This window comes from Tachysurus vachellii, chromosome 25, assembly GCF_030014155.1.
Source record: "Tachysurus vachellii isolate PV-2020 chromosome 25, HZAU_Pvac_v1, whole genome shotgun sequence".
Classification (NCBI taxonomy): domain Eukaryota; kingdom Metazoa; phylum Chordata; class Actinopteri; order Siluriformes; family Bagridae; genus Tachysurus; species Tachysurus vachellii.
Window position 1 is genome coordinate 15,459,642 of NC_083484.1, and position 24,436 is coordinate 15,484,077.

At 42.0% G+C, this 24,436-nt stretch overlaps 2 protein-coding genes across 2 annotated transcripts in view; both read left to right on the forward strand.

Moving 5' to 3' along the window:
* The first annotated feature begins 722 nt into the window (after positions 1-722).
* septin7b (septin 7b) lies at positions 723-18,051 on the forward strand. The gene is made up of 14 exons (XM_060861152.1): positions 723-779; positions 3,479-3,581; positions 5,714-5,820; positions 6,594-6,694; positions 6,819-6,953; positions 10,560-10,677; positions 11,981-12,073; positions 12,211-12,307; positions 12,871-12,922; positions 13,067-13,192; positions 14,693-14,713; positions 16,130-16,265; positions 16,459-16,604; positions 17,147-18,051. The coding sequence occupies exons 1-14, from the start codon at positions 723-725 to the stop codon at positions 17,184-17,186; spliced, it is 1,332 nt and encodes a 443-aa protein (XP_060717135.1). The 3' UTR covers positions 17,187-18,051.
* A 785-nt stretch (positions 18,052-18,836) lies between these two features.
* si:dkey-256h2.1 (uncharacterized protein LOC337520 homolog) overlaps positions 18,837-24,436 on the forward strand; it is a 7,833-nt gene continuing 2,233 nt past the window's right edge. The window contains exons 1-7 of the mRNA XM_060861711.1: positions 18,837-19,361; positions 20,948-21,087; positions 21,270-21,445; positions 21,749-21,909; positions 22,019-22,159; positions 22,333-22,454; positions 24,021-24,189. Coding sequence (XP_060717694.1) covers positions 18,940-19,361; positions 20,948-21,087; positions 21,270-21,445; positions 21,749-21,909; positions 22,019-22,159; positions 22,333-22,454; positions 24,021-24,189 — 1,331 coding nt within the window. The 5' untranslated portion in view covers positions 18,837-18,939. The remainder of the gene's footprint in view (positions 19,362-20,947; positions 21,088-21,269; positions 21,446-21,748; positions 21,910-22,018; positions 22,160-22,332; positions 22,455-24,020; positions 24,190-24,436) is intronic.

Sequence of the window (24,436 nt, forward strand, 5' to 3'; positions counted from 1 at the left end):
GAGTTTCTCTTTCTAAGAGACTAGTAGTTAATCAGGTGTTGTCTGATGCTTAAGAATCTTTCACAGCCTCCTTTTACTCCAGACACACGCAATTTTCTTCTTTATTTATTTGTTTGATTTGATTTCTGATGTCCTTTTTTTATGGACACTTAAAAAAAATACACTTTCTCTGCATTAAGCAAAAGCACAAATCTGGAAAAGGTTTTAAAAGCTGTCCTTAAATTAGATGTCCTTAAAATATATAATGTTCTCTATCTATCTATCTATCTATCTATCTATCTATCTATCTATCTATCTATCTATCCAGCCATTCATCTATCCATCCATTAATCCATGTATCCATCCATCCATCTATCCATCCACCCATCCATCCATGTATCCATCCATTCATCCACCCATCCATCCATGTATCCATCCATCCATCTATCTATCTATCTATCTATCTATCTATCTATCTATCTATCTATCTATCTATTTTTCCATGCATGTCTGTCCATGTGTATATATTTTCTGTCTGTTTTCCTGTCTTTAATTTAATTGTGGTTAATTATAATTATATAAACAAATCTATATTTGTTTATTCATTTATTAATTTATTTATCTCAAGAAATATTAATAATATATATATATATTTTTTTACTGCGTCTAGACAAAAAAAATTATACTGTATATAATTTTCTTTCTTTCTTTCTTTCTTTTTTTTCTTTCTTTAATTTACGCGCATGGCGCGATTCGGCTTCATCTGGTGGCGATTCTCCAAGCGCCGTTACGCTCTTTACGTAACGCGGAGCCTCAGTGCTGCGGCTACGTGACGTAAGGCGCGTAGAGTTTTTTGCGGAAGTGTTAGCAGGGGAATGTCGGCTCGGTTTCTCCAGCAGCTCTGAACAGCGATATTATGGGTAAGAACACTTGCGTTCGCTCGGTTTAATCACTACAAAGCAAATAAAAACCACAAAGTCCAAGAGTTTATGTTTTAACTAGATAAATTTCGTTGTGTTTTCTCTTCCGAATAGCACCTTAACGTTAGCTTTAGCTAGAGACCGCGAGTTTAGGCATTTCCTGTGAAGTCAATGCTCTGGGTTGTGGCTGCTCGAGTAAATACTAAATAAATAAATACCTAATCATAAAACTTTACAGAGACAAAAATGAGGTTGAAATAGATTTAAAGGAGATTTCTCGCGTACTGTTTGCTTAAACAAACACACAGAGGTGGTAAACTTTAGCTTTATTAGCTAGCTTCAGATAAGCTAAGCTATCAAGAAACCGTTTTTTTTTTTTTTTTTTTGTGTTGCTTATTGTAAGTTGTTATTGTTTAATTTGACGTGAATTTTGATTTATGGAAAAGTTTATAATCGTGAAAGTAGACGGCGTTTTAGCCTGATGAGATTGTTATGGAGATTTGTTGATTAGCTCACCGTGTAAAAATGCTGCTAACCTGGTTAGCTTGGTTAGTTAGGATACGTTTAGTCAGGGCACGCGCTTAACTCGCATAAAAAATAATAATAATAATAATAATAATGTTTATTCATTTTTTTTTTTTGCTCTTAAAGTCTCCAAAAAAAAAGATCAAAATGGAGATTTTTTTGGTCACTAAATTAAAATGTTTTAATTTTTTTAAATATATTTTCTATAAATATATTTCTAAAACAATAGCTTATAAACCTATATAACGTTTTCAATGATTCATTCTGTACTTAATCGATCTACATCCAATCAGACGATCTTTACAGCCCTTAAGCCCCGCCCCCCGTGTACAAACTGGGCGTGGTTAATGGTTCTAAACTACCAGGTTGTGTACAACTCATAACTCTGATTACAAGGTGGGGAAAAACAAAGAAAGAACCAGGAAGGTTCTTCTCAACCCCAAGCGCAGTGAGAAGTAACATACGCTGTGTTCACGACTAAAAGAGTCGGAGAACCGTATAAAGAAAATCCTCCTTACGGAGGTTCGGATTCAGAACGTTCTGACTACGTTATCGTTGGCGTTTGTGAGCGGCGTTTTTGAACGAAGGTGGGGTTTAAGAGTTGTTCTTATCGAAGCTGTTGTTGAACACAGAATGCAACCGTAGAACAATTTGCCCTGCCCAGTTTGCAGCAAGGGGCGGAGCTAACGCACTCTAGCGTCTGATTGGATGCATACCGTGCAGGAATCTGTACAGATCCTAATTGGTCGTTAACTTTCTGGTCAAGTACAGAATCAAGGAAACCATCATATCATCATGTTAGTCCAGATACTCTAAAGTTTGTACGCTCTCAGACAAAGGTTCTGTACACTGGTCCTGGAGAACCCACGGTTCTCCTGTACACGGGTCACAGGTTGGGAATGCCTGCTCGAGAGTAATTCTAAACGTTTTCTGACATGTTTCAGCATCACTCTGTCCTTAGGGGTTAGGGGGTTACTTTTCACTCTCTCACGGATGAAAATCCGAACGCGGCTCATTCCTAAAGCCGAGCGTCTGCTTCGCCGCCCGGAGGGGTGACAGGGAGATTTATCTTTCCAGTAACGTGACATCACGCGGCTGTGACCTTAAACAGCAGCAGATCTCACCACGTGAACCACGACCATCTGCATCTGATCCCATCTAACGTTCTATCTTTCTCATCTCATGTTTTCTGCCTACTGACTCCAAATGTAGAGTTCTGAGGTTCTTAAGCTTTCCACCAAAGCTACAACTTTAATGAAGGTTACAAGGCCAATCTGATTTGGTCTAATACTCTCTGACACCTATTTACAACCCTAGATTCAACAAGCGACGCTCCCCGATTCACGTGCAAAAGACGTCGAGTGTCTTAAGTATTAAAGTACCTTTGAAACGTCTGTTATTTTTGTATTAGTCAGATGATCTGTCTTTATCGGAAATCAGAATCAGATCTTTATTGCCAAGTATGTTTACACATTCGAGGAATTTGTTTTAGTACAGTTAGTTATAACTGTTATATAAAAATAGTTATTTTTTTGTAGACTTAAATAACAAAGTGGTTTGTGATACAGCGAGTAGTTTCTGGACACTAATGTAGCTTTTTTCTGTCTTCTTTTGCTTTGAAAACTAATTCCGGACACTTGGACATTACGGTTACCCTCGGCTTTACCTCGGACGCTTGGATTTAAACAAACAGCAGTGAGTATCAGGATTAACACTAAAGGTTTTGTCTAAAATCACTATTTTAATATTCATCAGCCTTCATTACTTAACGTTTAGATCAAAGTAAAAAAAAAATTTTCTCAGACATAAAGCTGAAGGTTTACTAAGTATTTCCGATTAAATATAAGGTTTACAGTAGAACACTGTTAATTAAATCGTTCAGCACGATTATCACGTTTAATGCTGAGCTTTTAGTCTAACAAATACTTTAGAAAGAGTTTCAGGCTTAACACAAAACCTTTAGTCTAAAATAAATACTTTTATACTGATACAGAATGTGTATGCTAGTTTTTTCTTAGAATTGTTTGTTTTTTGTTTTTTTTCACCATCCACAGCAGCAGAAAAATCTCGAGGGATACGTCGGCTTCGCCAGCCTCCCCAACCAGGTCTACAGGAAGTCTGTGAAACGGGGCTTCGAGTTCACACTAATGGTTGTGGGTAAGAGAGCAGTGGCTTCCTGCATTCAGATTATAACCCCAGGTCTCTCGCACGGATACTCCACCGTAATAATGCACGTCTGAGTGACGTGCGTTAAGCGACGGGTCGCGTACACGCGGCACGCTCGAGCACTTTGAATTTCCTGTCTGCCGTTGAACCTCCGCCAGCTGGGCGACTGCATTCTTGACATTCGTTGTAAACGCTGTCAGGATGAAACCACACAGGAAGACTAGGTTGAAAGGCACTGATTTCACATCCTGCCTGTTAAAATATAATAATGTTCGAAATGGAGAATCGTCAGACACGTGATACGACCGCGGCGTAACGTACGACGTCTAAACCATCCAAGCAGCAGGAGAGAAAACACAACTGCAGAGATGCTTTACAGCTCATCACCGACGTACACCGTGTTATCTGACTTAGCGCAGCCATCGTTTCTGTACAAACCTCTCTGATCTTTCTTCACTGAGCTCTCTGTAAACTACAGCGCTGACCTGATGCCTTCTTTAGTTGCTGAAAAACTCAACCAGCCTGTTTTTTTTGTTTTTTAATCCTTTTTTTTTTTTTTTTATTTCTCGCCCGCAGCGAATCTTCCCACCTCTCTTATTCGCAAAGACACTTTTCTTACACCGAGTACACAGAGCTGCTTCATGAAAAGTTTGTGTTCAGCACATTTCCTTCATTCCTTCCTCGTACAGTCATCCCCGAATCCGTCGACCCAAACATCTGGGATTTCAGACGCATTAAACGACAACGGGCCACTAAAATAGTAACGCTAAACACCACAGCATGTTAAAAGTTCCTGCTGTTACAGTTACTGTGTTTTGTTTATTTATCCAGATCCTTGTTGATCAAGATCATGGGGCAAAAGAAAAAAAAAAACTAGATAAAATCAACAGCCCGCGATCACAAGCATATGCTGCAACACACTCTACATAGACAAGCAGGTAAAAGGACGTGTATAAAAGTGTTAAAAAAAAAAAAAAAAGATTAAACGAAGGCGTGTCCTCCTACAGCAGCAGCTCGTTATCAGCAGGTCTTTTATGTGGTGTTTATGTGACAGGAACACGTCTCTATGTTGGGTCGGTTGTAATACAGATTGCTTCCTCAGACCGAACCAGATCATCAGGTCAGGAAGGTTTATATTAACCTGTACTCTCTTCTCCGTATTTCAACGCAGTTTTGTTTAGATTCTACAGGAACGAAGGGTTTCTCGCGCACCGTTTTTTAAGTCAGCGAAGCATTTCAAGACGACTTCCTGTTTCAGAATGAAACAAGGCGACGTGCAGAAACAAAGCCCTATTCGGATCTGATTTGTTTATCGAGGAAACATGACTATAATTAATTCCTCGGTAATCCCCCCCCCCCCCCCCTGTCTGCAGTAAATAGTCCACAGGACGAGCGAGGCCGTAGCAGGCCGCTTGTTCTACAAATCTGACCGTGTTTATTATCGTCTCTAACGTTAAATTCTGAAAAACAAAAAAAAGTGTTAATGATTAGCAGAGTGAAGTATAAGCATTTAAGTCACTTACAGTACGAATTTCCCACGAGACGTTTAAGGATCCGAAAGTCACGCAGCTAGTTTTTTTTTTTTTATGTTTTTTTTATACTAGTCTAAAAGTTGAACGTGAATCTGAAATAATGTTTTATATCTGAAAAGCATTTGAATCAGTTTCGTTAACAGAGCCGTGTTTAATAGTGATTATAGAATAAAGTACAGTGCAGTTGTGCTCTAGAGATCAGAGTTTATCACCGATGATAAAACCCGAGACTTCGAGGTCAGTCAGAACGTTACTGCGTCCGTCTCACAGCTTCCTGTTCAGCCCTTCAAAGCCGACACGCAGTTCTTTCCTCTCACATGGATCTCGTTATTCTCCTTCACTGCCAAGAGGCACAGGACCAGAGGCCTCACAAAGGCAAAGCACAAAAAGGCCGTTCTTTTCCTCGACATGGGTCGAACATCTCATTAGATTAATGATCCTACGGAGCCAAAAGCAACGACAAACAACATCTGTGCATCTACGAGTAACTGAACCGTGGCCCGAGACCTGAGATTTTAGTCCGAGAACATCTTCATCATCGATCTGCTCTCCTTTTGCTCCTCAATAAATCGAATTCTTTCTCAATTTCAGGTGAATCAGGCTTGGGCAAGTCCATGATGATTAACTCTCTGTTCCTCACTGACCTGTACTCGTCAGATCACCCGGGTCCGTCACACCGAGTCAAGAAAACTGTGCAGGTAAAGCTGCTGGATGCACTTTTTATTCAGACCTCATCACCAGCTTTTGGTTTCCCAACATACCACAGTAATGCTATGCCTCCTCGCGCTACGTGTTGGCACACGCAGCCGTTTCATAGTTTCACACCTGAGCTCTCGGAGGCGTTTCATCTCTTAAATTAAGTTCCGAAAAAGTTAGCGGCGTGTTCAGAGGAAAGGCAAAAGAGCGAGACTCGTTCACGCCGCCGGGTTTCAGCTCATCTAACATCACCCAGGGAAATTATTCCCTGCTTCCGTTAAACGTTTATTAACATCTTGTTAATAAAACGCTGCTATAATGGCTGTTTATTCCCTGGTGTTATCAGAGGAAATAAACACACAGTGTCGCTCTCTTTTAGGAAAATAAGCAACCCTGGAATGACCAGTTATTCCCAGGATATTCATTAGTTTAATATCGCAGTGCTTTATTCCTCTTATACAAAATTTGTCAATTTTTTTCTTGTGTTAATTAAAGAAAGACACCTGGTACTTTTTATCCATTGTTAGTTACATTTAGCGTAATTGTTCTCGTCGTTCTATCACCAGTTGTGTTGTGTTTTTTTTTAATTATTATTAATCCATTTATATGAAGGAGCTCTTACTATACAAAGATAACATTTGTACAAACGCACTGATTTGCAGCCGCATTAGTTTCGGAGAAAATAAACGAAACTTCCAACCAATCAGAACGGAGCCCGTGGATGCGAAAGCCTCACGAACGTGTGTGTGTGTTATAATAACGGTCTGTGCTGCAGGTGGAGCAGTCTAAAGTGTTGATGAAGGAGGGCGGCGTCCAGCTGCTGCTCACCATGGTGGACACCCCGGGGTTCGGAGACGCCGTAGATAACAGTAACTGGTGAGCGTGTTCAGATCGCCGGCCGGTTCCATACACATTCTTTCCCCGTGAATGTCAGTGTTGGTGAATCGGTCTTAAGTCAATGCATGTGAAATTAACACCCATGTGTCCTGCTTTGCTGTAGCTGGCAGCCAGTCATCGATCACATCGACAGCAAGTTCGAGGATTACCTGAACTCAGAGTCGCGCGTTAACAGGAGACAGATGCCTGACAACAGAGTTCACTGCTGCCTCTACTTCATCGCTCCCTCAGGACACGGGTGAGTCAGGGACATTAAATATATGTTGCTCACAAACCTATTAAACATCAGTTTTTAATCTCCGCTGAGTTTTTACTGTTATTCACTTCACATTTAACCGGTTGGGTTCGGTTCAGACTTCAGGCCTGTCCCTGATTGGCTGGGAAATAAAAGCAAAAGAATAAAGTTGAAAAGTCTGAAACTCAACACGTATAGAATACACATAAAGAACACAATCAAATCGCCCACGACGTCTGTGTCCGAGTCATTAAGTATAACAGTAGGTCACTCATTTTAGTGTCACTGTTTTGACAGATACCTAAAAAAAAAAATCTTTCTGAATTAGGGCTGGGCGATACGGCTGAAAACTGTATCACGATATCGGTCGATATGGATAATTATTGCTATTTTTTATGACCCATTTAAAATAAGGACCAGGAGAAAAATATATTACATTTAAACATTTTTATTTTAAGCTTAACCTTCCTCTGATCAAAATCCCCTCAGTTATTAAGACAGAAATGTCAAAAACCAGGAAAAGTCAAATAATTACAGGGTTTCCTGCAGAAAAGGTAGGGTTGGGCGGGGCCCGGGGGGCGGGGCTTCTTTGTGAGATAGACCACAGACTCTGTACTACGTTTAACAATTATTAAAAACAGGCACGTGCAACCTAGCTAGCAGGTGAAGAACTCAAACAACAAAATCACCAGCTTACTTAATTTAAATTGGCAAGAACTACAGACTAATACAATAACAGGCTTAAATAAACCCAATACATAAGTCCACTTACAGTTCTCACAGACACGTGTTTTATCAACTGCCTAGTTATCCTCCAGACAGTGACGGACCACGTCTTTCTCTCATTTCGGCCGTGTGGCGCACGTGACCGCTCGCGGTGTGAAGCACGTCCGCGCTATTCTCCGAGATGCACTTGACGGCCTTTTGTGCAGCGGAGTTTTTTTTTTTGGACGACCTAGTTAAGGCGGTAGGGTTTCCCAGCTTAGGCGAGCCGCCCGAACTGCTCAGTGCTGCGGGAAACCCTGAATTATAATGTAAACATAAGTCTAAAGTCACAATGAACACTTAACAATTATCTCTTAACATTTAAGGTGCAAAATAAAAGAAAATGTAAGAAATGCTTAATAAAGTGTAATAAAATTTACATTTACATTTACATTTACAGCATTTGGCAGACGCCCTTATCCAGAGCGACGTACATAAGTGCTTAAATCTCTAACATTGAATACATTAATGCTGGATCACTAAGTTACATACTTAAGATACCATGAGTTTAAAACATTTGTTCAAAGTTACAATGAAAGTGTCAAAGGTGTGTTTTTTTTTTTTTTTTTTTTTTTTTTTTTTTTTTTTTTTTTTAAATGCAAAAGATAATGAAAGAAGTGCTAGTTGAAGTGTTTCCTGAATAAGTAGGTCTTCAACCGCCGCTTGAAAATAGCCAGTGACTCAGCTGTCCGGACCTCTAGGGGAAGTTCGTTCCACCACCTTGGTGCCAGTACAGAGAAGAGTCTTGTAGTATACTTGCCTCTTACCCTGAGAGATGGTGGAACCAGTCGAGCAGTGCTGGTAGATCGGAGGGTGCGGGGTGCAGTGCGAGGAGTGATGAGGGCTTTGAGGTAAGAGGGAGCTGGTCCATTTTTGGCTTTGTAGGCCAGCATCAGTGTTTTGAATCTGATGCGTGCAGCTACCGGAAGCCAGTGGAGGGATCGCAGCAGCGGGGTGGTATGAGAGAACTTTGGCAGGTTGAAAACAAGCCGGGCAGCTGCATTTTGGATCATTTGCAGAGGACGGATTGCGTTCATAGGTAGACCTGCCAGCAGTGCATTGCAGTAGCGCAATAGTGCTAAAAGTGTTAAAATATATGCACTATAAAATAGTGCAAAGTGTTAAATATAAACATAGAGAAACCTGAGAATTTAATCTTGCATAATTTGCAGACGACGTTGGTGTGACTACGGTCAGACGTATAATATCCAAAAAACTGCCGTACCGGTGCGCTGACTTTTACACTTTTATTTACAATGTCCTCACGCGCTGTGGCTCATTTTCTGCTAATCAGTCGCCGGTTACTGAAGAGGAATCCAGCACCAGCACAAGACGACGATTTGGCGCAACCAAACGCGATACTGTTACATGATTGGCTGTTAGCGTGTCACTCCCTATGTTGCTAGGTTACCAGAGAGCGAGTGCCTTTGTTAATGCAACCAAACTTGCTTCGCAACCTCCGTTTTCTTCCGACGAAGAACAAAAAATATAGAACGTTTTATTGAACACATTTTTTATTATGATCGCGTGTCTATCGCGATACATATCGTTATCGTTTCATCGCCCAGCCCTATTCTGAAATACATCTTCATATCAAAATAGAAACAAAACACACCAGCATGAAAAAGTCTAAGCTCAGGCATATTATCCTGGTTTTTATCAAAGCTGTTCAAACCGCTGATTAAATCTTAAACTGCCTTTTGGTTTGACGTTTCATGCCCGAGCTCAGCGTCGAGGGCGCGAGCAGAATCTCGAATTCCCACGACGACGCACCCATTTCCTACTGTTTATAGCACTTTGATAGATAACGAGCAGATAAAGTGGCCTGCTGTCTGTAGCAGCTCAGGACGTGAGTGGAAGTGTCCTGATTTGAGACCAACATGTTTTTGGGTCTTTTTACACCCGGTCACTTCACGTGTTGTCTCTGATATCTATCTGATTTGTTAAAACTGTTCCACTTACATTAGGCCACATAAACGCGTCTCGGCGAATCGGATATCGATTTGATCTTTCTACTCCCGCCCAAAATGCAAATATATTTGACCTCATTTCCAGGGTAATTGAAACGGAACACACTTTGGTGTATGTGGTTTTCAGAACGCAGTCAAAAAAGAAGACGTAAAAACTTGTGACGTTTATGCTACAAAAAACAGCGTTTACTGTTTGCTGCGTTTTCACTGGCAGCAGCAGCGCATTTTAAGACCCGACGAGACGCAGGTGAAAGATCACCTGCGAGTGACGTACTTCCGTTTGGGAGGAGTTTAGCGCTGACGTATGTGGCTTGAACAACCACATTCATTTACACCTGTCCAGTTTCATCTGAAACGCGTCCCAGACCACCTCCTGAAGTGGTTTGTACCGTCGGATTTATATCCGTCTCCAAAACTTTTGGAAGGGCATTTAGACCTGGTCTTTTTACCATCGGATAGATATCGGATCACAGAAAATCTTATAATGAGCCCCTTTTTTATCATGCATGCCTTCTGCATTTAGTCAACAATGTAATGTAGAGACGTCAAGGAACACAGGGAGCAGTCTGGTTTTGTGCACCTTGTGAGAATAAAACACGTCTATTGTGTAGACCGCGTCCTCTCTGAACTCACAAGCAGAAAACTGGCAGGAAATCCACAGCACACCCGCAGTCAGGCCAACAGGAAGGCTTACTTTCATTCCAGTCCCAAGCACAAATCAGTGAGAATGTGCTGAATACGGGAGAATCTCTCGGTCTCTTACTGTCATATCAGCTTCATATCAGCTCTGTGATCAGTTCACCATGCGTTCATAAGTGTCCGGTGTTCGTATCAGCTGCCACATGTTCATCTTGTGTCTCGTTTTCTCGCCCAGGCTGAAGCCGCTGGACATCGAGTTCATGAAGCGGTTGCACGAGAAGGTGAACATCATCCCTCTGATCGCCAAGGCGGACACCCTCACCCCTGAAGAGTGCCAACAGTTTAAAAAACAGGTTTGTCCCTTAAAGTCTCTCTCTCGCACTCTGTATGTCTCTCTCTCTCTCTCTCTCTCTCTCTCTCTCTCTCTCTCTCTCTCTCTGTATGTCTCTCTCTCTCTCTCTCTCGCACTCTGTATGTCTCTCTCTCTCTCTCTCTCTCTCTCTCTCTCTCTCTCTCTCTCTCTCTCTCTCTCTCTCTGTATGTCTCTCTCTCTCTCTCTCTGTATGTCTCTCTCTCTCTGTATGTCTCTCTCTCACTCTGTATGTCTCTCTCTCTGTCTGTCTGTCTCTCTCTCTCTCTCTCTCTCTCTCTGTATGTCTCTCTCTTTCACTCACTCCCCCCTCTCTCTGTATGTCTCTCTTTCACTCACTCCCCCCCCCCCTCTGTATGTCTCTCTCTTTCACTCACTCTCTCTCTCTCTCTCTCTCTCTCTCTCTCTCTCTCTCTCTCTCTCTCTCTCTCTCTCTCTCTCTCTCCCTCTCTCATGTTTATTTGTCCACTCCTCATAAGGCACAGCAATGTGGAAATGATGACATAATAGAATGAGTTTAAAAACTTCACCTTAGAGAAAACTAATCAACCCGTCCCGACCAATCAGAATCGAGCACCGGTAAATCTGTCCAGAACAAGAATGCTTGAATTTCTGTCTGTCTTCTGAACGGCTCGAGTAAGTCTGTAATACAGAGCATTTAATGTTGCGCCTGGGTTTGAGCTCAGCTAACGTTACGCAGTCAGGAGTGTTGAGAAGCTCGGATCCTTGTGCACGCCGTGCCATCTGTCTGAGTATTATCCCAGCAGGAGGAGAGACACCGAGAGGAAGAACATAAATAGATAAATCCCAACCTGTTTCTGCTTTTCTGCTCGTCTTTCAGCCAGTCAGATCTGAGTTCGGTCAGACAAATACATCAAAACAATTCACCTGGTTTTAATCTATTCCTACTTTTTACTGTAAATAATAATCATTGTTGCAGAAAACAGGATGTAGATTTATGGCAGCTGCTAATTATTGGGACGTGTCGAAAGGAAAAGGGCTTATGTGATGACTGCCGTGCTTGTTTGAAACAGCTTTCCAAAACAAGAAGGAATGTAAATATTTTTCAAGGAAACGCAAATAAGAGCTTTGCAGCAGCTGAAGCAGCGTTTTTCGTTCTCACCAGTTTGCACATGGCACTGAATCATCACAGTAAACATCACAGCTTCGATCATTTAATACCGATCCGACGCTCCTCCAAAATCATCCGAGGTTTTCTTCTTCATGCCCACGTTAAGGAAATAGAGTTGATTTAACTTTATATGCACTTTGTTTTCCTCTCTCAGATCATGAGAGAAATCCAGGAGCACAAAATCAAAATCTACGAGTTTCCGGAGACCGACGACGAAGAGGAGAACAAACTGGTGAAAAAGATCAAAGTGAGATTTCTGAGTTGTTGTTTTTTTTTTTGTTTTTTTTTTCTTAAAGGATGTTTTAGCGTGAGGGTTTTTACTGATTGTGAAGATGTTAGTATTTGTGTCCCAGTCAAATGAAGTGTGTGTGTTTGTGTGTGTAGGATCGACTTCCTCTGGCTGTAGTCGGCAGCAACACCATCATCGAGGTGAACGGGAAGAAGGTTAGAGGGAGGCAGTACCCATGGGGCGTGGCAGAAGGTACGTGCTGACTCGCACGCTGGCACTGACACATGGCCTTCAATACAGACCTGAAGAGACTCACACACACACACACACACACACACTGTGTTTACCACAGTGCTGGTAAATTCCTTCCATTTGTTTACATGCAAACACTTAAACTAGTCTTTTTTTTTTTTTTAGCACTTAATTTTACAAATGACTTAAAACATGCGATTAAAATACGTCTTCATATAAGGAATAAAAACATTATTAAATGTCGACCCCACCTACCTGTTAGGGACCTATTCATGGGGAGGGGAAAAAAAAAAGACCAATGCAGCGTTTAAAGGTTAATTGTTTTTTAAAGATTATTTATTTTTATTTTTTTCTATCTTCAGCGCTTTTTTATTCGCAGCCCAAATTGCATTCTATTTTCAATATGTAAGTTCACCACATAAGACAAAACGGCAGCAATGTAGAATCGTACACGTAGCGCACGCCGAGCCCAAAAAAAAGACGGCTGTATAACTTCTCACCATCAGTATCACCACCTGGTATCAAAAAAGTGAGAATCTTTCTATCGTTCTTCTCCTCTACAGTCGAAAACGGAGACCACTGTGATTTCACCATTCTAAGGAACATGCTCATCAGGTATCGTGTTGACCGTAAACATTTATTTACTTTAACTCTGTACGTATAACTTTTATCGTACGCCTCTGTAGGTGCAGATACCGTACATGTCGTTTTAGCGTCACCGCCGCATGCGTTCTTTTTTTTTTTTTTTCTCTCTCCCAGAACTCACATGCAGGACCTGAAGGACGTCACCAACAACGTCCACTACGAGAACTACAGGAGCAGGAAGCTGGCAGCTGTCACCTGCAACGGGATGGACAACAACAAGACCAAAGGACAACTCACCAAGTACGTGTCCTCGTATTTCACCAGGTCTCTATCGAAACTCTCCACATAATACAGAATAAATCACAGAGGCGCGTGTAACGGGAACCGTTCAGACCGAAACAGTACAGCAACTTTAAAGCATACCGGAAAGTACCAGGTTTTAAACGAGCAAAATCACTCCTCGTTTTTGGTCTTAGTAAACAGAGCGTGAAATATTAGTTCCGTTCACCTCAAAATTAGATTTCAATATATAAAAAAAATATATATTGAAATATATCTCGTCGCTGTCGGGCGGAAACCTCGTATGTCCAAATTTGGTCAATTTCATATTTTTTTCACATATCGATGCTATTGGTCAGTCCCCACGTGGGTCTGTTATTTTTACAAGTTATTAACCAATCTAAAGTCTTGAAAATAGCTTGAGCGCAAATCTCATAACTCCATTGGACACTTCAACTGTCCACCTCTTCCTCACTCCGTGGGAGAGCTTCACGGCATATTTCTCCTCAAGAAGAGTCGCAACGAATCAACACGTCTTCTGAGGTAAATGTCTTCAAAACACTGGGCTCAAAGAAAAAAAAATCTTGACCCCACGTTAGATCTGGTGCTCGTCTGAGGACAGGAATTTAGCGCAAGACAATCCACTGCAACTCGGACTAAACCCTGTGTACTGCAGATAAGGTACGGCGTTTTTTTATTTCCTGAACAATAACGGTTTTGGAGATACGAGGATTCCGCCCGACAGCGACGATATATTTCGACACTAAGGCTTCAGAGTAGTGCGGCACGAATAAATATACTTACTGCTGAATAAGTCCTGCCTTTTTTTTATTGCCTTTTAATATTAAACGTATTAAGCAAGTTCTCGTTACGGCTTTCAATGTTAGCCGCCGTAAACAGTCGTTCGCTCGCCGGGCCTCGATGCGTCACGTTGCCAGAATTAAAACCCGAAGCTCTGACATCGGCGACTCCTTCCATAAAGGTGTCCTCAGAGAAGTCCCTGTTGTTGCTATAGAAACGATAAAAGTCGTTCGAGCATTCATTTCGATTTGATTCTACGAAAAGGAAACATCTTTTTGACCAATCAGGATCCAGTAATCGGCGGACACACACAAGGATGTCATGAGTGCAGATCAGTGTTTCGTACCTGTTTGTCGTCAGGTTGTGTAACGTCACCATTTCCTCTCAGACAAACCAGCCACATCTCAGAGCCTTTAACCTGCCCTGTAATCACAAGCATGCGCGAGCACTCACTTACGTGCTTGCACACACACACACGCACGCACAAACACACTGTCGCACTAACACACACCGTGCAGCAGCCAATGAGCTGCGTAGCCTGATTCACCACTAACTGACAGGAAACCACAGCACGAGTTCCGTTAGTCGCTCGTCTGATCCGAGCCAGTTTCAGCTTTCACAGTTTTCTCATTCGAGCATTTATTACTTTTACATTCTTTGTTGCTCCTTAATCCACATACTGATTTCAGCATGTTAAGTTTGTGTGTTTCTGTTTTGTAGAGATGACATGGTCGAAGGCATGTAAGTGTGATTTTTGTCTTTTTTTTTTGTTGTTCGTTTCTTTTTTCTTTTTTTGTTTTTTTTCTTTTTTGTTTTTTTCCAAAAGCAAAACAGTTTCTCTCCTGCACTGGTGATGGCGCCCTCTAGTGTCTGTGGTAGCCTTTTTTTTCCTGCCTTCCTCTTCTGCCAGGTTGAAAAAAAATGTCCATGCAGTAAAGAAACACACGAATGCAAGGGAACGCAGAAAGGTCGAGGTTCCCTGCTAACAGGAGCCCGAGCCGTAGTTCTGGGTCTTAAATATAATCTCAAACTGAATAAATCTCTCACTGAATAAATGTTAAGTGTTGTGTGTGTGTATATGAATAAGTGTTCAGGTCGGTTTCCTCTGCACGGCGTTAGTTTGTGAATGATGGTGATGAAGGAGACGCCGGTTGTCTTTCTTTTTTCTCCACATAAGTCTTTTGTATTTGTTTCTCTCGGTTATTTTAAAGCCTCTATCCAGATCTGTAGGTTTATTTGGCGTCGTCTTTAGCCTGCTGTGTGTGTGTGTGTGTGTGTGTGTCTGCTTCGCCTACTAACCTCCAATCAGTGCTCAAGCTTTTTTGCTTCTTACCTCCAATCATCTTTCTAGCTTGTGTGTCACTGGGAAATCTGGAAAAACCTGGAATGTTGTATGGATATTTATCTTCCCAGTTTCCTCACTGCTAGTCAAAACTCTGTAGCGTTGATCTGTGAGCTGTCTGTTCATTTACATCTACAGGTGTCAGTTTCTCTCACACACTCCTGCTCCCCTCTCTCTCTCTCTCTCTCTCTCCCCCCCTCCTGTTTTCTTTCTCTCTCCCTTCTCTCTCTCCCTCTCTCTCGCTCTCTATCCCTCTCTCTCGCTCTCTATCCCTCTCTCTCCCTTCTCTCTCTCTCTCTCTCTCTCTCTCTCTCTCTCCCCCTCCTGTTTTCTTTCTCTCTCCCTTCTCTCTCTCTCTCTCTCACTCTCTCTCGCCTGCTCTCTCGCTCTCTCTCCCTCTCTATCTCTCTCTCTCCCTCTCTCTCGCTCTCTATCCCTCTCTCTCGCTCTCTATCCCTCTCTCTCGCTCTCTATCCCTCTCTCTTGCTCCCTATCCCTCTCTCTCGCTCTCTATCCCTCTCTCTCTCTCTCCCTCTCTTGCTCTCTATCCCTCTCTCTCTCCCTCTCTTTCTCTGTCTCTCCTTCTCTCTCTCTCTCCTTCTCTCTCTCTCTCTCGCTCTCTATCCCTCTCTCTCTATCCCTCTCTCTTTCTCTCTCCTTCTCTCTCTCCCTCTCTCTCCCTCTCTCTCTCTCTAACACACATCACTACAGATGTGTGAGATGTCTCTCTGGAGCAGTTCCATTTTAACCATAATTTATGATGCCAGTCTGTCTGCTGATTTCTAACTCCAACTGCATGTCGGCACGTCCCCCAGGAGCCCTCTGGCGCAGATGGAGGAGGAAAGGCGAGAGCATGTGACTAAGATGAAGAAGATGGAAATGGAGATGGAGCAGGTGTTTGAGATGAAAGTCAAGGAGAAGGTCCAGAAGCTAAAAGACTCCGAGGCAGAGGTAAAGCTTTCCTACAGTCACTGCCATGTAAAGATTTTCTGTCCAAAGTCAGAGATGCCGCCGTTGTTCAAAAGTTTCTCAATCTGTCCAACTTGGTGAGGAACCGAATCACAATATCTGATCTCATTCACAATCTCTGATTTATTTTTTTTTTTTTAAATATCTTATTTATTTTTTTCTTTCTTCCATACAGCTGCAGCGCCGTCATGAGCAGATGAAGAAGAACCTCGAGGCTCAGCACAAGGAGCTCGAGGAAAGGAGACGTCAGTTCGAGGAGGAGCGAGTGAACTGGGAGACCCAGCAGCGCCTCCTCGAGCAGCAGAAACTTGACGCCTCCAGGTCAGCACCATCACCACACCAGTGTGTTTTTAAACAAGTTTAGCATGAACTCCATGGTTTACAAAGTCAAACTCTTAAACGTTCCATTTCCAACCCTACAAGCACTCATCAGAATCAAAAACATTCTAATGAACTTCTATGAATGTAGGTCAATTAGCACTGGATTTAGGTGTCTCTAAGTTATAAACATAAAAAAATGCTATATATATAAAATGTATATATAATATATATAAATGGGAAATTATTCGTTTTTTTTTTTTGTTTTTTTTCTTTCTAGAACGTTTATCTTTCCCATTAGAGGGCGCTGTTTTCCAATTTTTTTTTAATGACATGGAAAAATGTATAAAGATAAATCGACCATAATTTTGGTTGTGTAAAGACATCTGACGTACCACGACACGTTGCACGAGCTGTTTATGCGTTTGACTTTCCATCACGTGTCAAAAACACAAATTTTACCTAAAAAATAGATATCTTGATGTGACGAACTGTTTCAGATGTTTTAGTTCCTCACTAACACAAACATTTCCTTTTTTCTACAGGACTCTGGAAAAGAAAGCGAAAAAAGGGAAGATATTTTAAAAAAAAAAAAAACGTTTGCAATACAACCGTGTTGTTCATCGCCGCTTCCCCTGAGCGCCCGATATCCGCCATAAACGCCACATTCGGCTCACAGCTGGACGCGTACACACAGCCGGGTGTGGACTAAAGCCAAACCCTTCTAAATGTTTCTACACACACGCACACACATGCCAAAATCTGTACTCTTATATAGTTTTTTTTTACCACATGACCTTCGATGTCAGTGAAATGGTTTTCTGTGATCATTGTCGTTACCATGGTGTCAAAAAAACAAAATGTTAACAAGGGCAGATTTTAATGAGTTACTCAGAGTAAAACTCTAACTCATCAACTTCATTACAGCTTCACTGATATTAATATTTCAGCTAGTTTATTTTTTATATATATATATACATATATATATATATATAAAATGTATTTACGTTTATCTGGAGCCAGTTAAAATCCTAAACCTGTTTAGTTTTTCCCCGTTTGATCCTCAGACGGTTTCGTAAACGATCTCGTCCAGCCGATCGCTACGAGGAAACGGCGGTGATTCCGGTTTATTTGTTAAAGCTGCATAAAGCTACACCTCACCTAACATCACCTGATGTATTATTCTAAGGAGAAAAAAAAGTAACGCATATTTCCCCTCTTTGGTTATATATGTATTCCTTTTCTGTATTTTTTTTTTTCTATTTTATTTTGCATATGTTATTGTACAGTCACTTAATAAACGTGTGATATGGAGTGAAATAATGTTACATACTGATGTTTCTGCAGACAAAGCAGTATTCCATTGATTTTCTTTTTTATAGTACCGTCTAATCGATTTACGGTGGAACTTCGAAATATTCTTCAGTAAAAAACCTGTCTGGAAAACTTACCACACATTCCGTTTGTTTCATTGCGTGACGTGTACCTTTCTCGGATCGACGCTACGTAGCGTAGAGTTAAAAGTAATGGCACCCATAGAAAACAGGCAAGAATTGTTTTTGAGGTAAACGTTGTGCACAGGATTGATCTTTATACTATATGTATGTTTGTAAAAGCTGTGGGTATTGATAAATGATGCAGGGATTGAAGACTAAGGAATAAACACTTTGCATGTATTTACACAGAGAGGGAATTTGTGTATAGAGCAGCATGAAAAATATCGATTAATCATTTTACTTATAATATTGAATTATGTTTACAAGTTATTTTATGTGAAAGTGTGAGGAGGTGAAAAAAATATTGCTGTCATGTCGATAATAATCATTATTATCATTATAATCTATTATAATTATTAATAATATTAGTAGTAGTATTATCATTAATATTATCATCATACTTATCATTATTATTATTTAATATTCAGTATTAATCTATTATTATAATCTATTATCATTATTAATATTTTTATAATTATTACTATTATTAATATGATCGCTATCATACTCATACTTATGTTATTATGGTTTATTATCATTATAATCTATTATTATTAATATTTATTATTAATAAATAGTTTGTTCATTAGACAAAACAACTAATTTTTATACAGACCTCTAATTTCCCCGTTTGTTTATTAATCCGTGTTCATCTCAGGTTTGACGCAAACTTCCGGGATTCTTTAAGCCACGCCTCTTTAGGGAAATGAGCTCTTTGATCACGTGACCGCAGCGAAGGCATAAATATCCCGCGTGTCGCATTGTTTTTTTTATATGATGTCTTTTTGCTTTCACTATCAGTTTGTGATTAAACAGAGTGACCTTAGAGAGCAGGTCCCAGTATGACGAGCTGTCTGTCAGCACGCAGACTTGTGTGTTGTGTTATTTACTGCTTCACTGTGAACCTTCAGGCTGAACACGTGAACCACACCGTTCAGACGCGAGCTCACGCGCACAAGCGGTCCGGTTTGTCCGGGTTCGACCCCGGAGATCCGGCTCCACCTTTCAGTGTAAAAACCCTAAACGGGGAGTTTGTTTATCCTCCCACAGAGACGTCTGATCACTCCGTGATAATCCACGCGTTCACCAATAAATCCGCTTTCCTGGAGTGTCTCTGGACGTCCAAGTCCTCCGTGTCCGATCTGATCCAGTTCCTTCCGCTCAGTGCTGAAGTTCTCTTCGTGTCTCTGGATGATTCTGCAGCTCAGGATGTGATGTGGATGAGAGAGCAGGTGTACAGAGTGGCTGTAGAGTCGGGACACAGGTGAGGGGCAGGAATCACATCAGCTTCTCTTCTCTTCTCTTCTCTTCTCTTCTCTTCTCTTCTTCTCTTCTCTTCTCTTCTCTTCTCTTCTCTTCTCTTCTCTTCTCTTCTGTTCTCTTCTCTTCTCTTCTCTTCTCTTCTCTTCTCTTCTCTTCTCTCCTCTTCTTCTCTTCTCTTATTTCCTCTCCTCCTCTTCTCTTCTCTTCTCTTCTCTTCTCTTCTCTTCTCTTCTCTTCTCTTCTCTTCTCTTCTTCTCTCTTCTCTTCTCTTCTCTTCTCTTCTCTTCTCTTCTCTTCTCTTCTCTTCTCTTCTCTTCTCTTATTTCCTCTCCTCCTCTTCTTTCCTCTCCTCTTCTCTTCTTTTCAATTCTCTTCTCTTCTCTTCTTTCCTCTCCTCCTCTTCTTTCCTCTCCTCTTCTCTTCTTTTCAATTCTCTTCTCTTCTCTTCTCTTCTTTCCTCTCCTCCTCTTCTTTCCTCTCCTCTTCTCTTCTTTTCAATTCTCTTCTCTTCTTTCCTCTCCTCCTCTTCTTTCCTCTCCTCTTCTCTTCTTTTCAATTCTCTTCTCTTCTTTCCTCTCCTCCTCTTCTTTCCTCTCCTCTTCTCTTCTTTTCAATTCTCTTCTCTTCTTTCCTCTCCTCCTCTTCTTTCCTCTCCTCTTCTCTTCTTTTCAATTCTCTTCTCTTCTTTCCTCTCCTCCTCTTCTTTCCTCTCCTCTTCTCTTCTCTTCTCTTCTCTTCTCTTCTCTTCTCTTCTCTTCTCTTCTTTCCTCTCCTCTTCTTTCCTCTCCTCTTCTCTTCTTTTCAATTCTCTTCTCTTCTTCTCCTCTTCTCTTCTCTCCTCTCTTCCCCTTTTTCCTCTCCTCTCCTCTTCTTTCCTCTCCACTTCTCTTCTCCTCTCTTTCTCTTCTCTGCTCAGCTCTTCTCTTCTTCTCTTATTATCATCTCTTCTCTCACTTCTCTTCTCCTTTCTTCTTCTCTTTCTCCTCTGCTCTTCTCTCTTCTTCTCTTCTCTCTTCTTCTCTTCTCTCTTCTCTGCTCTTCTCTCTTCTTCTCTTCTCTCTTCTTCTCTTCTCTGCTCTTCTTTGCTCTTCTCTCTTCTTCTCTTCTCTCCTCTTCTCTCTTCTTCTCTTCTCTGCTCTTCTTTGCTCTTCTCTCTTCTTCTCTTCTCTGCTCTTCTCTTCTCTTCTCTCTTCTTCTCTGCTCTGCTCTTCTCTGAAGGCTTCCCAATGGATGCTGTATTGTAGCTGTGGGGATTTAGTGTTCCTTCAGCTCCAAGAGCATCAGTGAGATCACACTTGAGATGTTGAGAAGTTTCCAGTTCCAGTTCATCCCAAAGGTGTTCAGTGGGGTTGAGTCAGAGTCAAGATCTTCCACTCCGATCTTAACCACCACATCCTGTCTTCATGGAGCTCAGGAGCTTTGTGCACAAGAGCATTGCCATGATGGAGCATTGTTGGTGACTCTTAGTTCCAGTGAAGGGAACATAGTATAGTTACTAGAGTTGCACAGCAGGCTTTGGGCATTTCAGTAGTAACAGATATAATGGTAAATTTTTTACCAATCTAAAATCCTTCCTCATGTTATCAGGGGTAAAGAAATATTATCCAGGCTTCATTTCTCCCCCATCCCTGTCTACGCCCTGGGGAACTGGATACCCAGAGTTCTCTACTCGTGGGGATGCGGCGGACACAACTGCGGTTTGGCGCAAGCGGTGTTCACTAGTCCAGGTGCGTCCGCTCTGTTCACATCCAAACACCAGACAGCATGACAAGAGCTGTGTTGGAATTTTCTGGACTTTTCTGCAGCACTTAATACTTCAGCGCTAAATATTTGGTCCTAAATATATATTTATAAACGTATATTTGTCCTACTGTCTGCTACACACGCTCATTTTACACGTGTCTCTCAGACTGGAACCTTCCGGTGATCACGAAGCGCCTGAACGCCAGGTACGACTGGCTGAATGGACGCTGGGAAAAAGTGCAGTACATCCTGGTCGGCGCGGGCGACGGATGCCAGCCCTTTCCTGCGGCTGCCGGAGCCGTGGCCTGGGTCTCTGAAAGCGGCTGCTCGTTTTTCACAAAGGTGAGACGTTCATTTGACACAAAACCACAATAAAACTCTTCTCTTCCGTGCTCGAATTTCATTTGCAGTAATGATGATCTACATCCAGATCATATATCATAACACCGCATACTTCTCCTTATGCTTTAATGTTGTTAGAGTTTTATCAGAAGTCTTCGCTGGTGTTAGTGTGTCATGTTTTACTCACTACAGAGTTATTTATAACATCCAGTAAGTGAGGAATAATAATAATTACTGCATGTCATGAGGTGGCGTCATGACACAAACGTGCCCAATTATTTTCTTGTGTCTTGTTCACTCCAGATTAAAGCCATGGCTGATTCCAAAGCGGTCGGTGTGCTGATTTATGCATTACCTGGCAACCCAATCCAGGATATGAACTGCGCTGGAGATGAGTGTAACACCACGCTGAATATTCCTGCCTCTATGCTGCACTATGAGCCTGCTGTAGCTCAGGGACTAGCGTAAGTCACTCGCAGAAGGTTATTAAGCGCTCTGAAGGTTGTGTTGTGCTCAGAGATTTTGAATGTGTGTGTGTGTGTGTGTGTGTGTGTGTGCGTGTGTTAACAACAGCTCAGGGAAACCGGTGAATGTGACGTTCCAGCTCACTCCATCTCCCAACTTTTTTATGGCGATTGACAAGCAGGGGATGCTGGCAGAAATGGGCTGGTTCCTGTATCCTACATTCCGCTTCATAAGCTGGCAGGCAGAGTGGTATGTCCACACACACACACACACACAGACACGCACACAAAATCACTAAACTCCAGCAATCTGATTCAGTTCCCAATTCTGTTGGATGGGGGCTAATAATTAAGAGCACAAGAGAAACTACCTGCAGTAATTCTACACAACTGTATCCGGTTTTCCTCTGTTTCTCTTGGCAGGTTTGACTTCAACGCCAACTTGCTGGAGCGCGTTAAACGTCCCGCTGCTGTCGTTCCTGTGTTTAATAACACACTGATGCAGGGAGAAGCAGGAGCTCAGGCTGTGGTCGAGCTTCCCAAAGGTCCGTTTAAGCTCACAGTTAATCAGAATTCACACTTTACACCTGCTCATATACACACGGAGCCAATCAGAGACGAGACAATCAAAGCCAGGCCAATCAGAGCCGAGCCAATCAGACCCAGGCCAATCAGACACGAGCCAATCAGAGCCAGGCCAATCAGTGCCGAGCCAATCGGAGCCAGGCCAATCAGAGCCGAGCCAATCAGACCCAGGCCAATCAGAGCCGAGCCAATCAGAGCCGAGCCAATCAGAGCCGAGCCAATCAGAGCCGAGCCAATCAGAGCCAGGCCAATCAGAGCCAGGCCAATCAGAGCCGAGCCAATCAGACACAGGCCAATCAGAGCCGAGCCAATCAGAGCCAGGCCAATCAGAGCCGAGCCAATCAGAGCCGAGCCAATCAGCTAGCAGCAGAACATCACAGCACAGAACATCACACAGATACAGGCCAGGAGCTTCAGTCAATGTTCACCTCAGACATCAGAACGCTAAAGAAACATCCAGCGAGTGTCAGATTAATGATCACAAGAAATAATGATCAAATAATAAGTCTTTACATCTGTGCTGAGCAGAAAAGCTTCTCAGAAGCTCAACACATCAACACAGCAGCGTTTGTGCAGGAAATCCTTCAGTATCGATAGGTTTGTTGTTCAGAGCTCCGAGATTCTCAAGTTCTGTTTGCAAAATGAAAAAAATCCTATAAAATTAAAGACCATAAAATTCAACAAAGTAAATCTTAAAGGAAATTAAACATTTTTTTGTTTTTTAAACAAAATTAAACACGATTTCAAGACGATATACAATCAGTCAGAAATCCACAATTCTAGTCATTTCTGAAATGTTTAAGCGTTCATTTGAATTAATGATTTATTTGGAAAAAAGTTCATTTAGTAACTTAATTATTAATAAATGAAAGATTAATTCATGAATCATTCAGTTGTATTTCAATCTCAAAGAAACGTCAAACGAAATGAAATTTAGTTTATTATTTTATGTGCTTCGGGGGGCACGGTGTCTTAGTGGTTAGCACGTTCGCCTCACGCCTCCAGGGTTGGGGGTTCGATTCCCACCTCCGCCTTGTGTGTGTGGAGTTTGCATGTTCTCCCCGTGCCTCGGGGGTTTCCTCTGGGTACTCTGGTTTCCTCCCCCGGTCCAAAGACATGCATGGTAGGTTGATTGGCATCTCTGGAAAATTGTCCGTAGTGTGTGATTGTGTGAGTGAATGAGAATGTGTGTGTGTGTGTGTGTGTGTGTGTGCCCTGCGATGGGTTGGCACTCCGTCCAGGGTGTATCCTGCCTTGATGCCCGATGACGCCTGAGGTAGTTCGGATAAGCGTTAGAAGATGAATGAATGAATGAATGAATTTTATGTGCTTCTTTTTTCTAATTTAAGTAATTAATTAACAAAATATTTTTTATTATTTATTTTATATATATTTTTTATTTGTATTGACGATTGTTAATGAAACATTGTTGATTGTTGAATGTTCTGACTAAAACACATAAAAATGTGACGCACTACAGTCTGAAAGCTGCTCAGTTATCACAGTGTTTAGTGTGGTTTGTTTAGACTTGCTGCAGTTTGATGTTGTGGAGCTGGACGCGGCGTTGGCGTGTCCCGGCCGCAGGGACGAGACGTGCGCTCACTGGGATCACACGGTGCAGCTGTTTGTCTGCTGTGATCGCTTTAGTCCCCACTGTAACATGGAGCTGGGGCGCTGGATCACCGCCTTCCGCAGGTGTACACACACACACACACATACACACTACACACACGCACTACACACGCACTACACACACACACACACACACCACACACACTACACACACACGCACTACACATACACACGCACTACACACACACACTACACACAAGCACACACACGCACTACACACACACACACTACACACACTACACACACACTACACACACACACTACACACACACAGACACGCACACAGACACGCACACACACACACTACACA